This window comes from Impatiens glandulifera, chromosome 4 (genome assembly GCF_907164915.1).
Source record: "Impatiens glandulifera chromosome 4, dImpGla2.1, whole genome shotgun sequence".
Taxonomy (NCBI): domain Eukaryota; kingdom Viridiplantae; phylum Streptophyta; class Magnoliopsida; order Ericales; family Balsaminaceae; genus Impatiens; species Impatiens glandulifera.
The window spans coordinates 863076-878561 of NC_061865.1; the positions used below are offsets into that span (position 1 = coordinate 863076).

General features: G+C 33.9%; 5 protein-coding genes across 6 annotated transcripts; 3 read left to right on the plus strand and 2 right to left on the minus strand.

Moving 5' to 3' along the window:
* Positions 1-83: 83 nt before the first annotated feature.
* On the plus strand, positions 84-1629 carry LOC124934070 (60S ribosomal protein L4-like). Its single transcript, XM_047474539.1, has 2 exons — positions 84-1292; positions 1379-1629. Exons 1-2 carry the CDS (start codon positions 114-116, stop codon positions 1490-1492), a joined length of 1293 nt encoding a protein of 430 aa, XP_047330495.1. The 5' UTR covers positions 84-113; the 3' UTR covers positions 1493-1629.
* A 1318-nt stretch (positions 1630-2947) lies between these two features.
* LOC124936039 (nuclear transcription factor Y subunit B-1-like) lies at positions 2948-4847 on the plus strand. Its single transcript, XM_047476488.1, has 7 exons — positions 2948-3406; positions 3512-3641; positions 3795-3800; positions 3874-3957; positions 4037-4078; positions 4157-4207; positions 4628-4847. Exons 1-6 carry the CDS (start codon positions 3186-3188, stop codon positions 4160-4162), a joined length of 489 nt encoding a protein of 162 aa, XP_047332444.1. The 5' UTR covers positions 2948-3185; the 3' UTR covers positions 4163-4207; positions 4628-4847.
* Positions 4848-7981: 3134 nt separating this feature from the next.
* LOC124933735 lies at positions 7982-9592 on the minus strand. Its single transcript, XM_047474170.1, has 3 exons — positions 9550-9592; positions 8977-9174; positions 7982-8541 (listed from the first exon to the last, which is right to left on the minus strand). The coding sequence occupies exons 1-3, from the start codon at positions 9590-9592 to the stop codon at positions 7982-7984; spliced, it is 801 nt and encodes a 266-aa protein (XP_047330126.1).
* Positions 9593-10372: 780 nt separating this feature from the next.
* On the plus strand, positions 10373-11697 carry LOC124935634. The gene is made up of 3 exons (XM_047476053.1): positions 10373-10911; positions 10992-11371; positions 11437-11697. Exons 1-3 carry the CDS (start codon positions 10491-10493, stop codon positions 11695-11697), a joined length of 1062 nt encoding a protein of 353 aa, XP_047332009.1. The 5' UTR covers positions 10373-10490.
* A 100-nt stretch (positions 11698-11797) lies between these two features.
* LOC124935633 (RNA polymerase sigma factor sigF, chloroplastic-like) lies at positions 11798-14876 on the minus strand. Of its 2 annotated transcripts, none has more exons than XM_047476052.1 (8): positions 14644-14876; positions 14081-14175; positions 13887-14002; positions 13612-13803; positions 12754-13234; positions 12529-12669; positions 12230-12430; positions 11798-12146 (listed from the first exon to the last, which is right to left on the minus strand). In XM_047476052.1, exons 1-8 carry the CDS (start codon positions 14729-14731, stop codon positions 11853-11855), a joined length of 1608 nt encoding a protein of 535 aa, XP_047332008.1. In that variant the 5' UTR covers positions 14732-14876; the 3' UTR covers positions 11798-11852. The 2 variants fall into 2 exon arrangements, with proteins under 2 accessions (XP_047332008.1, XP_047332007.1); XM_047476051.1 differs by having other exon boundaries at positions 14081-14199; positions 14644-14875.
* Between the last annotated feature and the right edge of the window lie 610 nt (positions 14877-15486).

Here is a 15486-nt window from a genome sequence, read left to right on the forward strand (position 1 = left end):
GTTTTTCAACCCTGTAAAAATAATAATAAGAACATAGGTTATATTAGCTGAGATGGGCCTGTAAAAAGCCCATAAAAATATAATTCTCCACTGCTATATAAAAGCCTCAGACTATGGAACCCCAAGGGCAAACCCTAGCGCATTTCAACCCTAGCTCACATTTCCCTCCTTTCTCCACTTCAATGGCTTCCGCCGCCGTTCGACCTCTCGTCACTGTCCAGAGTTTCGAATCCGACATGGCTACGGATGGTGCCGCCAATTCCATTCCTCTTCCCGATGTCTTGAAGGCTCCGATCCGCCCCGACATTGTCAACTTCGTTCATAGCAATATGTCGAAGAATAGCCGTCAAGCCTATGCTGTTTCAAGGAAGGCCGGTCACCAAACATCTGCCGAATCATGGGGTACCGGACGTGCTGTGTCTCGTATTCCTCGTGTTCCCGGTGGAGGAACGCACCGAGCTGGTCAGGGTGCCTTCGGAAACATGTGTCGTGGTGGAAGGATGTTTGCCCCAACAAGGATCTGGCGCCGATGGCATAGGAGGATCAACGTCAACCAGAAAAGGTACGCCGTAGTTTCTGCTCTAGCTGCATCTGCTGTACCTTCACTAGTGTTGGCGCGTGGTCATAGAATTGAATCTGTCCCTGAGTTGCCTTTGGTTGTGAGCGATTCCGTTGAAGGAATCGAGAAAACCTCTGCTGCTATCAAGGCTCTTAAGCAGATTGGTGCTTTTCCTGATGCTGAAAAGGCGAAAGATAGCCATGCTATTCGTCAAGGTAAAGGAAAGATGAGGAACCGTCGCTACATTTCTCGCAAGGGTCCATTGATTGTTTATGGAACTGAAGGGTCGAAGCTGGTTAAGGCTTTCAGGAACATCCCTGGTGTGGAGATCGCTAATGTTGAAAGGTTGAACCTTTTGAAGCTCGCCCCTGGTGGTCATCTTGGTCGTTTCATTATCTGGACCAAATCTGCTTTTGAAAAGCTTGATTCCATCTACGGGTCTTTCGATAAGCTGTCTGAGAAGAAGAAGGGATATGTTCTTCCAAGGTCGAAGATGGTGAATGCTGATCTTGCTAGGATCATCAATTCTGATGAGGTCCAGTCTGTGGTTAAACCAATTAAGAAGGAGTTGAAGAAGGCTGCAATTAAGAAGAACCCATTGAAGAATCTCAATGTTTTGTTGAAGTTGAATCCTTATGCTAAGACAGCTAAAAGAATGGCTCTGATTGCTGAAGATCAGAGGGTGAAGGCCAAGCAAGATAAGCTTAACAAGAAGAGGAATCCAATTCCAAAGGTAAACAACAACATTTATTTTAGTTACAATGTTTATGTAATCATATGATCTTGTTTATGGGCTAACTTTGATTGTTATAATGATAGGAGGAGGCTGAGAAGATTAAAGCTGCTGGAAAGGGATGGTACAAGACAATGATTTCAGACAGTGATTATGCCGAGTTCGATAACTTCACCAAGTGGCTAGGAGTTTCTCAGTAATTTTACTACGACTGCTACCATCTTTACTTTTACTTAGTTTTTATTGTCTTTCAAGTGTTTGTTTTCGGAATTTGGTAATTGGAAGATTTTTGGAACATGAGATATTTGCTGAATTATGGATTTTGTTTCAGTTTGACTTATTTTTGTTCTCAATTAATGTATGTTCAACTTCAATATGCACCATCTTTCTTTTAGATTTCTGATTTTAACAAATGATTAGCTTTATGATGTTAGGTCTAGCCCAAAATTGTTTGGCTTTTGATGAATCAAATGACTTTTAGGTTGCCCTTTTTCATGGTCTTATCAATTTCTTGGTTGATTTCTCTTGCATTTTGGATCTGTTAATTCTCATTCTCAATGAAATGGGTTACAAATTTCCTTTGCCTAATTTGAATCTTTTGCTAAACCTTTTTTCAGCTTACAAAAATAGTTGGATATTATTTGTGTATCTAAGTATCTATGAATATTTCTTCATTTGTATCCAATTTTCAAATAATCCAACATTGTCTCCTTATTTGATTAGTTGTAAGTTCAAGTAATGCTATAATGTATTAGTTGGTCGTTATTACATTTAGCTCTCATTATAATTGTTTACCAAACTCAAACATACATTAAAGCATCTATAATTCAACTTCATTTGAATTTTTATTTTGTTTTAAATTTATTCAACTATAATTGTGTGTAAGTTTCTATTAAGTAAATTAAGATATTTTGATATTTCTTTGGCCTAATAGTGTACAAGAAAGTTGATGGATTCCCCTGGTAACCAGAGTTTAATAATATCTTAATGAACAATAAATAAATAACTTTTTTAAATAATTAACAGGCATAAATCTTGTATAAATAATACTAAAATAATTTAATTTAAATAAAAGTAATAAATAAATAAATAACAAATAAGGTGAATCAAACTAACTTTAAAAGATTAAGGAGACTATTAAAAGAAAAAATATATATAAATATATATTTATTTATTACGAACTTTGAAATATTATATTATAGTCTAAGTGAGTTATTTTAGAATGAGTATATTTTAATATAAATATATAACAAAACAATTAAAAAAGTCATTTAAAAAAAATATACTATTAACCTAAACTAACAACACCTTAAATAAGATTATGAGGATATTTTAAAAAATAAAATAAAGCTGTTAAAATCATATTAATGACTTATATAATTAATAGAACGTTTGATTTTATCATCAATTATTCTATTAATTAATTATGAAATAAAACTATTTTCACACAAAATCAAGTTTTTATCTCTTTTTGACCTTTTCCATATAATTCGTTTTTTATATTTTTATTTTATTTTATTCTTTCCATCTTTTTTTCTCTCTCATAACGTCGGCCGAAGAAGGACCTAGAGAAGAAGCAAACGACGGCGTATTTAAATAAATTTCAGCTGGTGCACGTGGTCCAATCAAATCAAGAAACCCTATTCTGATAGAAAAAAAAAATCCATAGAGAGAGAAATGAAAGGGAAGAGAAACCAACGGTGTTGATAAAGCAAACCCTCAAAATCTTAATCTCTTCTTCTCCAGCGTCCGATCGATCTCCTCTCTCTCTTCTCCTCCTTCATCGGCCGTGGATCTTCTCTCGCGCCCAAATACAAATTTCTCTTCTTCTCTATTCCTCTTCCTTCCTTCCTTCTTTCTCAATCTCTATTTTCAATTTAGGGTTTTGCCATCATGTCTGACAACAATAATCCAAGCAGTCCTGGCGGTGGTAGCCACGAAAGCGGCGATCAAAGTCCCAGGTCTAATGTTCGTGAACAGGACAGGTATCTACCCATTGCTAATATAAGTCGAATTATGAAGAAAGCACTTCCAGCTAACGGTAAGATCGCGAAGGATGCTAAGGAAACAGTTCAGGAATGCGTCTCCGAGTTTATCAGCTTTATCACTAGCGAGTATGATTACGGTTATTCAATAGATCTATCTATCTATCTATGTTTGATTGATTGATTGATTGGTTTATTGATAAAGTTGCTTGCTTTGTTTGTTGTTTGGTGAAGGGCGAGTGATAAGTGTCAGAGAGAGAAGAGGAAGACGATCAATGGAGATGATTTGATTTGGGCAATGGCTACTTTAGGGTTTGAAGATTATATTGATCCTCTTAAACTTTACTTGACTAGATACAGAGAGGTAAAAAAAACATGAAATTCTCTTTTCTTTTTCTGTTTCATAGTTTGGTGTGTTTGTGTGTTTGAAGATTGATTGTTGGTTTAACAAATGAATTCTTTGTTTTGCTTTATTGATCCTGCCATGGTGTTATCTGAAATGCTTCTGGATTTGCAGATGGAGGTATGTGATTTGTGAATTTTTGTATCTGTTTTGTTTTGAAACTCAAACTGTTGACATAATTGATTTCATTTAGGGTGATACTAAGGGAGGATCATCATCTAAAGGTGGAGAAGGTTCATCTAAGAAAGATGGAGTACACCCAAATCACAATTCTCAGGTAAAAACTTTGCAAAGTTTAATTTTGGATTATGATATTGAGATTTCCATTGATCATGGTTTTTGAGTTTGTATTTCAGGGTTCATACACACAACAGGGCATGGACTATGGAAGCTCTAGAGTAAGTGATGCTGCTTTGCTAAGCACTTGTATCTTTGTTTCTTTATTTTTATACTGAATTATCCAGTTTCTTTCACAGAATTGAAGACACTTTACTGCAAAGTTTGTAAATTTCAAGCATGTTTCCTAGGTAATGGACCTCGTAAGCTAGTTTTTCTTTTCGATTTCATTTTGAAAACCAATTAAAGATAGAGATAATTTATGGATTGAGTAATGTGTTCGACCGTCGTGGATGTTTGTTTTAAAGGGCGGATTTACCTTATGGGCTACCTGGGTTGTAGCCCGGGTGGACCAAAATGGGCTAGCCCAAAATGGTAGCCCGGGTAGATTTCAAATTCTTGCTTCGCCCTTGCTTGTTCACGGAGATTTAGGTTCTCCTTTCTTGTCTTGTTTAGTAATGAACATGACAATTCAAGTTTTTTTCTCTACTTTTGGATGGATGATCTTATTGAACTAGTTTGTAGATAGAATGGATGATCTTCTTCTATAAACATTTCTTTCTTTCGATTTGGAAAATGTGAAATTAATTATTGCGAGTTCTTACATGCAGGTGCAATATTTAGTGATTCCCATGCAAGGCAATAAGGAGTAGAAATCTGTTCTTCTTCTTCTTCATCTTCATGCTTTGTTTTTTTTTTCTTGGTGATTCAAACTTACAGTCTGGATGATTTTTATTATGCATAATTATGACCTAGTTTGTGTAGTAAACAATATATTATTATGTTTGAGTTTGTTACAGTGTTTTTTATATATATTTATTTCTAAGCTGTTTTCTTGGTGGTACATTGATATAAAAAGTTATTTTTGAATTTATTATAAACACCATTTTGGGATATGCGAAGATTTGTGTATTCATGGTGGTCAAATAACATTTTGCCACATTGTCTTACATTTTTATTCAATTTTGCTGTTGAACTTAAATCCTTTAGGGTGTGTTTGATGAGGGGGTTTTGAAATTTGCATTGGCAATGGAATTTTAATTCAAATTCCATGAGAATTGGTATTGAATTACAATTCAATTCCTATGTTTGGAAAAATGATAGAATTGTAATTCAATTCCAATTCCTATGTTTGAGAAAATGATAGAATTGTAATTCAATTCAAATTCCAATGTTTGTAAAATAAAATATCGGTTCAAAATGTTAACTTTTAAAATATGTTTTCACGTTTTTGCACGTTTAATACATTTTTGACATTTTTTTACATTTTCACACGTTTTTCACGTTTTTCACGCTTCTCACGCTTTTCACATGTTTTAACACATTTTTCACATTTCCACACGTTTTTCACGTTTTTCACATGTTTTAACACGGTTTTCACGTTTTTCACACGTTTTTCACGTTTTTCAAACGTTTTTTACGTTTTTCACATGTTTTTCACGTTTTTTACATTTTTCACATGTTTTTCACGTTTTCACGTTTTTCACACGTTTTAACATGTTTTTCATGTTTTTCACACGTTTTTCACGTTTTCATGTTTTTCACACGTTTTAACACGTTTTCACACGTTTTTCACCCATTACAACACGTTTTAATACGTTTTCACGTTTTTCACACATTACAACACGTTTTTCACGTTTTTCACACGTTTTCCACACATTTTTCATACGTTTTCACTTTTTTCACACGTTTTAACACGTTTTACATGTTTTTCACGTTTTTCACACGTTTTCAAACGTTTTCATGTTTTTTACACGTTTTTCACACGTTTTTCACGTTTTCACATTTTTCACACGTTTTAACACGATTTTCACGTTATACACGTGTTAAACGTGTTAAAAATGTGTCAAATGTGTCAAAAACGTAAAAAAACATGTGAAACGTGTCAACAACGTGTTAAAAACGTTTTAAACATGTTAAAAACATGAAAATGTGTCAAAAACGTGTTAAACGTTCTAAACATGTGAAAAACGTGTTAAACATGCTAAAACGTGAAAAACGTGTTAAACGTGTCAAAAATGTGGTAAACGTGTCAAAAACGTAAAAAAAGTGTTAAAATGTGTTAAAAACGTGAAAACATGTTAAACGTGTCAAAAACGTAAAAAAATGTGTTAAATGTGTCAAAAACATGTTAAACGTGTCAAAAACGTGTTAAACATGTGAAAAACTTGTTAAACGTGCCAAAACGTGTTAAACGTGTCAAAAATGTGATAAACGTGTCAAAAACGTAAAAAAATGTGTTAAATGTGTCAAAAACGTGAAAACGTGTTAAACGTGTTAAAAACGTGTTAAACATGTGAAAACTTGTTAAACGTGCCAAAACGTGAAAAACGTGTAAAACGTGTCAAAAATGTGGTAAACCTGTCAAAAACGTAAAAAAAAACGTGTTAAATGTGTCAAAAACATGAAAACGCGTTAAACATGTCAAAACGTAAAAAACGTGTTACATGTGTCAAAAACGTGTTAAACGCGTCAAAAACGTGTTAAATATGTGAAAAACTTGTTAAACGTGTCAAAACGTGCAAAATGTGCCAAAACATAAAAAACATGTCAAACGTGTCAAAAACGTGTTAAACGTATTAAAAATGTGAAAATCATGTTAAACGTGTCAAAGACGTGAAAAACGTGTTAAAAGTGTCAAAAACGTGTTAAACATGTCAAGGACATGAAAAACGTGTTATATGTGTCAAAACGTGTTAAACGTGTCAAAAACGTGTTAAACGTGACAAAAACGTGTTAAACGTGACAAAAACGTGTTAAACGTGCCAAAAACGTGTTGAACGTGTTAAAAACGTGAAAATCATGTTAAACGTGTCAAAAACGTGTTAGACGTGTCAAGGACGTGAAAAACGTGTTAAATGTGTCAAAAACGTGTTAAACGTGTCAAAAACGTGTTAAACGTGCCAAAAACGTGTTAAATGTGCCAAAATATGAAAATATGTTAAACGTGTAAAAAAACGTGTAAAACGTGTTTAATGTGTGAAAAACGTGTTAAACATGTCAAAAATATGAAAAACGTGTTAATTTGGAATTACAATTCCGACCTAAAAAGATAGGAATTGAGAACTATCAAATTACACTATATTGAATTCCATTGAAATTCTAATTCCAATTCCAATTCTTAATATTAAAGTGTCTAACAAACATAAGAATTAGAATTGGACCCTCCAATTCCAATTCCAATGCCAATTCCAATTCCAGGGCTATCAAACACACCTTAAGCTAATTGAAATGATTTTTGTTTGGCTGTTATATATATATATATATATATATATATATATATATGAACAAATTTTATGAATAAGATATTTTAGCACAATTCACGAGAAAAGTTATATATAAAAAAAGGTTATGATTAAATTATAACAATTTTCATCTGTATTTTATGAGGATCAGTTATTAAATTTTAAATTAGAGAGTATTTTTAATATTTTTAATAATAAATTTATTGAGTGATGAATAATAGTAAATGATGTTTGGATTAGTTTTAGTTATTTAAATAATCAATATTGAACCACGCCTAAATGGTTATTTGTTTAGTATTCGGTTAATTTAAATTTTGATTATTAATCCGTTGTCTATATAAATCAAATCTTAGGTCAATTTTTTTTTTATTTTTTACAAAAATAAACAAAAATGTAAAGTAAAAATCATAGCAGAGAGAAGACACTGAAAAGTAGCTCAAACCCTATAAATTCTTCCTTCCATCAACAAAAGCTTATAAACCCTATTTCTTTTGCAGGTTGAAATAATATATATGGAAATACCAAATAAGAAACAAAACGAAATTTCTTCAACAGGCTAAACATGCCATAACAAAAAAAAAAAGACATTCATGAAAAGTTTGCTTCAAAATCTAAAGTTGCCAACAACAATTCATCCTCCTAAAAATAAAAATCAAATTCGTCAATTACAAATCTCAAAGGAATGCCGTCGTCGTCGTCAAGGCATACAAGAAACTGAGATTACAAATCTTGAGAAGAAACGGACGTCGGAATAATCCCATACAAAGCTTGAGCCATCATCATTACAGCCAACAATCTGCCGAGCTTGTTTATCCATTTTATGGATAAACGAGGTTTGTAAACTATTATAAAAATGGATAGCAAAAATACCAAGGCGTTCATCCAGCAGCTTAACGCATTGTTGTTAGTATGTATGAAATCTACAGCATTTAATCCAGATATTGACATTCCAAGTTTTGGGAGAGTTTTGCTGTAAAGTTTTTCATCATCCAGGTAGTCATCCTTGTCCATTTTCGAAAAAACAAAGTAGTCATGAATGGATAAGTAGAGTTTTGTATCCGTCACTGCGATACCATAGTAAGTGTGGATCGCATTAGTAACATGTGAATACGTTCCCATGGGTAATCCGGATGTTTCCGGTTCCATAAATCTTCTAATCTCGGCGATGAACTTTTCTTTAGATATTTCCTTTATATATAAAAAGTTCATTTCATTCCGCGGATAGTCACCACCACCACCACCAATGTTACTCGATTCTTCCCCCATTTCTTGAGACCGACCTGATAATCAAAATATTAGGTTATAAAAAAATAAAATAAAAAACTCAGAGAAGTAAATCCGGCCAAGAGAGATTTCCGGCGATCTTCGCTTCTTGAATCAGAGTTCCAATACTCACAAACATAAATAAATCCTTGGGAGATCAATCCCAAACAACCAATATATAACCTAATCATTCAAGGTTTTCAAGATCCAGCACAACTATTAACCTAATCAAGCATTAACAAACGGAATAACAAGCATTTATTTACCTTAGCCTAGACCTAGACATAGACTGAGTTAACTCAGATATCCATTATCAAACGGAATAACAAGCAAACAATGGAAGTGCAGTGTACAACAATCGGCGGCGGCATCGGTGTACAAAACCGATGTCATCAATCAATCAATCACAGCATAAATAAAGGTTTACATATATAGTTCATACGTACAGTTACCTGAACAACAGCAAAGTAGATCGTCGGACGGAAGTGCAGGAGTTTCAGCCGGAATCCGCTTCTGCAGCTCTTCTTCTTCTTCTTCTTCTTCACCGAACGAAAGCGTCTTCCCCTGGTGGAGATGAGAGAAAGAAGTGCCGAATAACTGAGGAAGGAAGAAGAAGAAGAAGAAGATGAGAGATAGAAAAGTGAGCCTCCCTTAATATGAAAAATCTACCGAATATAAATAGTACAGCCGGACAATTCTGTTACAAATTATTGATGACCTGGCTAACAGACAAGGGTCTAAATGAAAATATAAAATAACTTCAAGGGCTATTACAAACAGAAAGAAGGAAATTAATAACTAAATCTTGGATTTCTCTAACAGCCAGCCAGATTTGTAAAAACTTGAATTATTATTTAAATATTTATTACATTTTTATTAAATATTATTTTATATTTAAAAACATGATAAATTAATTTAAAAAGTAAAATGATTATGTTAAAATAAGATGATATTGAACCGCATGCAGGAAGGAGAGCCAAATCGTGGAGCTTGAGAAGACTAGCTGCCAAAAGTTCAATGGAAACTCGTTGAGAAAGAAGCAGAACTTGGAGCACTCAAGAACTGCATTATACGTCTCACAGATTTTGACCCATCCAACAACAATGATGATCTTATTTTGTCAACAAATGAATTCAAAGTAATTAAAATTTGAAATAACAAATATTAATCTCTATCTATGTTACCAAATAACATTTTGCCACATTGTCTAACATTTTTTATTCAATTTTGTTGTTGAACCTAAATACTTTAAGTTAATTGAAATGATTTTGATTGGCTGTTTTATTTATTAAAATGCATATCTTCAAACCAAGGTTATGTTTTGTGAACATAAAAGTACCTCATAAGGATCAATTATTAAGTTTATTTATTATGAACATAAAAGTTTATTATCATAATTAAATAATAATTTAATATAAAGATTATTATAATATTTTTTATTAGTTTTAGTTATTTAAATAACCAAATCGAATAATATTTTAAAGGTTATCTGTTTAATTTTGGTTAACTATTCGTGGACAATTTCGGTTTTGAAGGGCATTTGTTTCCTTTTAAAAAGTGATTCAACCATAAAACCTAACAGCTCTTTTCAATCCCTTGATTTTTTAACATTTTCTAGATAATTGGTTTATTATATTTAAAATTCTATATATAAATCAAATCTAAGGTCAAAAAGTTTTTCATTTTTTTTTATTAAAATGTAAATTGTAAAAATCAGAAGAAAAGAAGGCAGAAAGAAGACACGTGAAAAGTAGCTCAAAAACAAACAAACAAACAAACCTTTAAAATCTAAAATTTATATTTAATTTTTTTTGTTTTCTTATTTCAAATTTCCCACTGAATCACTCTTCTCAAATCTCTCTCTCTCTCTCTTTCACACACACACACACAAACACACACTGTTCGGTGAGGATTAGTTGAAAGTTGTGATCGCCATTAAAGCTATTTGAGAAACTTCGAAGCTATCATGTGGCAGGTTCTACTAGCAGCAGCTGTAGCCGGAACCGGAATCGCAGCGAAACGTTTTCTCAACACCAACAACGCCGCCGATCCGAACGCTCTGTTTGAATCCAAATCTATTCAATCCGAAGATCATAGAAAAGATCCCTCATCGATCGTTTATACAGAGCCACACTTAACCGGCGATGAATTCGTTTCTAATGCGCCTTGTGAATCGTCTATATTTACATTCACGAGCTCCGAATCAAATAAGTTTAGGTCGAAGAACAACGTAAGGAAGAAGAAGAAGTTATGCGAATTTGATGAATCCGTGAAGAAATGTACTTCTCCTGTATATGGAAAGAGCGGTAGAAGATTATTCATTCGTTTGAAGAAAAGGATAACCAGTAAGAAGGCATCTGGAAAGTTCGAATCGTCTTCTTCTAATGGTTTGTTTTCTCGTATATTTCTTCAATTTCAGTAATTGAATTTTTTAGGTTTTTAAGAACTTCAAATATCTTCTTCTCAGAAACTTCGTCAAGCTTTAGTCAGGGAGTAGGGTTTGGAATCATGTACATGATGTCTGCTGGGAAAGCTGAGATTAGTAAGCTGAATATGGCAATGGATGAAACTGTTAAAGTTGTTGATGAGTTAAAAACTGAACTTCATTATAAGAGAAAATCATCTTTTGAAGATACTCATCATCCAATTCTCAAGTCCAAAACTGAATGTTGTATTATGATGAACCCTAAACCCTGTATTCAAAGGGAACAAGATCCAGATCACGATCAAGACGTGGTTGAAATGGATCGTCTCGAAGCAGAATTGGAATCTGAACTTCAAAAGCTTCCGGGATGCTGCATTAAAGATGTTTCTGGTCCTGAATCAAGCACATCAGATGATTGGGAGGTATGAGTAATGATAATCTTGAACTTCCAACTCAAATTGAACCTATTTCTGTTTTGTTTTGTCAGAAACAAGATGATCGAAGAAGAAGAAGACAAGCCGTTGTTGATCCTCGCGATTTCAATGGAGTATCAGCATCAGAACTAGATAAGAAACTATCGCATTTGTTGATTGAACAACAGGAGAGCCAAATTGTGGAGCTTGAAGACGAGCTGCATAAGGCTCAATCCAAACTCGTTGAGAAAGAAGCAGAACTTCGAGTCCTCAAGAACTGCGTTAAACGCCTCACAGATTTTGACCCATCCAACAACAATGATGCTTCGGGTTAGGTTTTTATTTGAAAAACAGTGACGATGTATTTACTCGTGTCTATGCTTCCATCGAGACAGTAATTGCAGACTTATACACATTCTTGCAAAATCTATTTTGTCAGCAAATGAATTGAAAGTAATTAAAATTTGGAATAACAAATATAAGTCTCTATCTATGTTACCAAATTGGCATAAACATCAAGCCCTTGGCCACTCAGGTTTTGCTTAAGCTTATAGAAAGCTCTGCTCTCGATCTGTCGCACCCTCTCCTTAGACAACCCTAGACCATCGCCAATTTCCTGAAGCGATCTTGGTTTCTCGCTTTCCACCCCAACTCCATATCTTAACCGAACTATCCTTCTCTCTCGAGGTGTTAGGCTGCCCAAAAGTCGATGAACGTGTTGCCTCATCAACTGCTTCGTCACGCTCACATCTGGGGTCTCGATAGAAGTGTCTGCAATGACTTCCTGCGGAAATAAAAAATCATTCAAATCATTTTTTCAGAACCCCAACATGAACAAGGCCCGAATCCGAGCAAGGTCTAATTTACCTGGAATGTAGCATCTTGGTCTGTCCATATAGCTTGTTGAATCGAAAGAGGGTTTCTCGATGAAAATAATAAACTGTCTAATTTATCCATTGTAATTCCAGATCGTATTGCTATCTCCTCTTTAGTTGGCTGATGATTTCCTTCTCGAACTATAGATCTCTTTGCTTCTGCTACCTTGTGCAGAAGCGCGTACACGTTATCCTGAAAGAACCCACAAACAAAATAGATTGGAATAAGTTCTCTGTTTTGAATGTACACAAGAAAACCCGATATAGAAATTGAAGGTGCATTATTATTACTGGCAGTCTGATCGTTCTCGAGTGTTGAAAAATGGCCTTCCTAATTGATTGCCTTATCCACCAGTATGCATAACTGGCAAACCTGCAACCTATATGTGGCTTGAACTTCTCAACACTTTTCAGAAGACCCATGCTCCCTTCCTGCACAGTTTGGAAGCACTTATTGTTTTCGTTTCATGTTTCCAAATGTTTCAAAATTAATACAGAGTTTTATAAAGAAAAGACCTGCAACAAATCGGGAAGGTTGAGACCACGGCCCTGATACTGCTTAGCAATATGAACCACCATTCTTAGATTGGCTAATATTATCCTCTCCCTGCTGCTATTACCCAAATGAATTATTGACTTCAATTCCCGAGATGTAAGATTAGTGGCCTCAGCCCATTCAGAAGGCGTTGGATCTCGGTTGAACTGTGTGTGTAGTCTACTTTTCACTTCATCTAGTTTCATTAAATTCTGTATATGATCAATCAAATCAGATTCCTCTTTTGGAGTCAAAAGTTGCTTAGTGTCTTGACACAATAAGAACCTCCTCAAGCCGTCGTTCGGGTCAAATGATTCCCTCGTTTTTCTTGGATTCACATTCAAAGAGTTGGTGATGTTTGGTTTTGACACAGTCTGTCTCTTAGATCGCCTCTCTAATAGGCGGGTTGATCTAACCACTTTCTCTCCCTGTAGAAACTCTGGCAAACTTTCTGATAATAAACTGTAAATAGAAAAAACAAAAAAGTTAGTGTTGGATAAACCTGAAAATTATTAACTGCAGAATTAGATAAGCGTAGGAAAAATACTTAGAAGACCATTTTACCCTTACAATGATGTAATTTAATTAGTTTTGAAAGGGTTTAATTGTCTTTTGTATGCTCATAATATACTATCGAGCTACGCCATTCATAGCTTACCAAATTAAGCTAGGTATTCTAGTTTAATTTTGAGCTAAATCTACAGAATTAAGTGGTTTTAAATCATGCTTATCAAACAAACACTTAAGTTTTCAGTTTAAGTAATAAGTTATGTTATCATACACTAATAAGAAAAATCAACATACTAGAAATGAAAGAAATGTAAAGTAACCAAATAAACCTTGAATCATCAGATAAAGCAACTTCTGCATCAATTTCATATGATTTCAAATCCGCGCATAACAATGCTGCTTGCTTGGAGGCTGACAAAGCTTTTTTTGCAAGTGCAACTACATTACCAGGCTCAAAATCCTTGACCTGCTTTGTTTCATTACGCAAAGGTGATGAATTAGGTGTTTCCTGCGACTGCAATCTTCAATTTCACCAAAACCAAAACTTAGCAATTAACACTTGGAGATTGATGAGGATCTGAATCTTGATGTTACTAGAACTTACAAATGCATAAAGTCGGGTGCACTGAGCAACTGGCTTTGAAAATCCTTCACATACTGATCCTCCTCATCTTCCTCATCCTCCAATGGCCTATAATTCTTTTTCCTCATCTCTAGCATCTTTAATAATGGAAAGCCATAAAAATTTGCAAGATATTTTTCATGCTCATACTCATTATTTGTTAATGGAATACTCACATGGGAGACTCTATTGTCCTTCAACTCTTGGAAGAAAGCTCTATTCTCATCGTGACGTGATGAAGAAGAGGATGATGCATTACTAAAAGCTGGAACTGCTTGATCATGAAGCATTAGAACTGCCAAAGTAAGTAAAAGAGAATAAGAAGATACAGATTGTGATCAAATGTAATCATGTGGATTTCCAATAACTAACATGTTTCACCAAAATGTAGCAGAAATCACAATGAAATCAAAAAGTAACTGAAGTTAGTGAGAAATTGTATCAAGAAATCATTGTCACTCTCAGGATATAGTGAACAATTTGATGAGAAGTGATTTATAGTGTATCAACTATCAAGTTGCTTCAGAACTCCATAGATTTTCATTAGGAAAACCGTCTGTTTAGGTTTTTACAAGTCTAAACATCCACGAAACGATGAAATCGTTATCTAGTAGTCAAAACGCAAATTCAGTCACGATTCGGAGAGAAATTTCGAATAAGAATGGAGAACGTAACAACAACGCATTTCAATGCAACTTCCGTTCGCAACAATGGAAGACGAGAAGGATAGATAATTGACCTGAGGACGATGAAGAAGTGCAATTCTTAACATTGTTTCGCGCTGGAAATGGCGGTGCTGAAGCGAGCAAGTTCCTTCCAGACTCCATTAACGTTGTTCTCGTCTCGATAGCTCTGGTTGGAGAAGCTATTCAATCATTCGATATCTGGTTTTTGAAGAAGATATATATGGTTATCTATCGTCCGTCCAGTGTTCTCGTGTAGATAAAATGAACAAGTGAGAGAAAAGAGAAAGACCAAGCACCGAGTTTCGTGGTCGATGGCTCGCCGTTCAAGTCCAAGCCGTAGGATCGGATTTTGATTTCCATTTTCATAAATACATCCTTCAACTTTTATTCAATTTTCTTAAATATACCCTAGATATTTTCCATTTTTTTGTTTTGTTTTGTTTGCTAACTAGATTTTCTATTTGCTTAACTAATAGCTAAATACTAAAATAAAAGTAAAAGCTTTTCATTTCTTACTGGTTTTTTTTCACTAAGTTGGTATTAACACAGGTCCCGAAATTTGGGTTTAATGTTAGTTATATCGAAAACATATAATAATATATATATATATATATATATTAATTTTATCAAATCTATTTGGTTAAATGCTATAATAATATTATTAAGTTTGTGTATCGAAAACTTTAGACAATAATTTTAATTGTTTTAACCTAGCTCGCCTCCCCAATGTCGGTTATAGGTCTGGATCGAATATTCGAATTTTATTTTTAGTTTTCGAATTTTAAAATAATTTGAATTCAAGTACGGTTTTCGATTTGATTTTCGAGTTATGTTATCAAATTATTATTTATTTTAACTATATATTATATATAATTTATTACACATAATTAAATAAT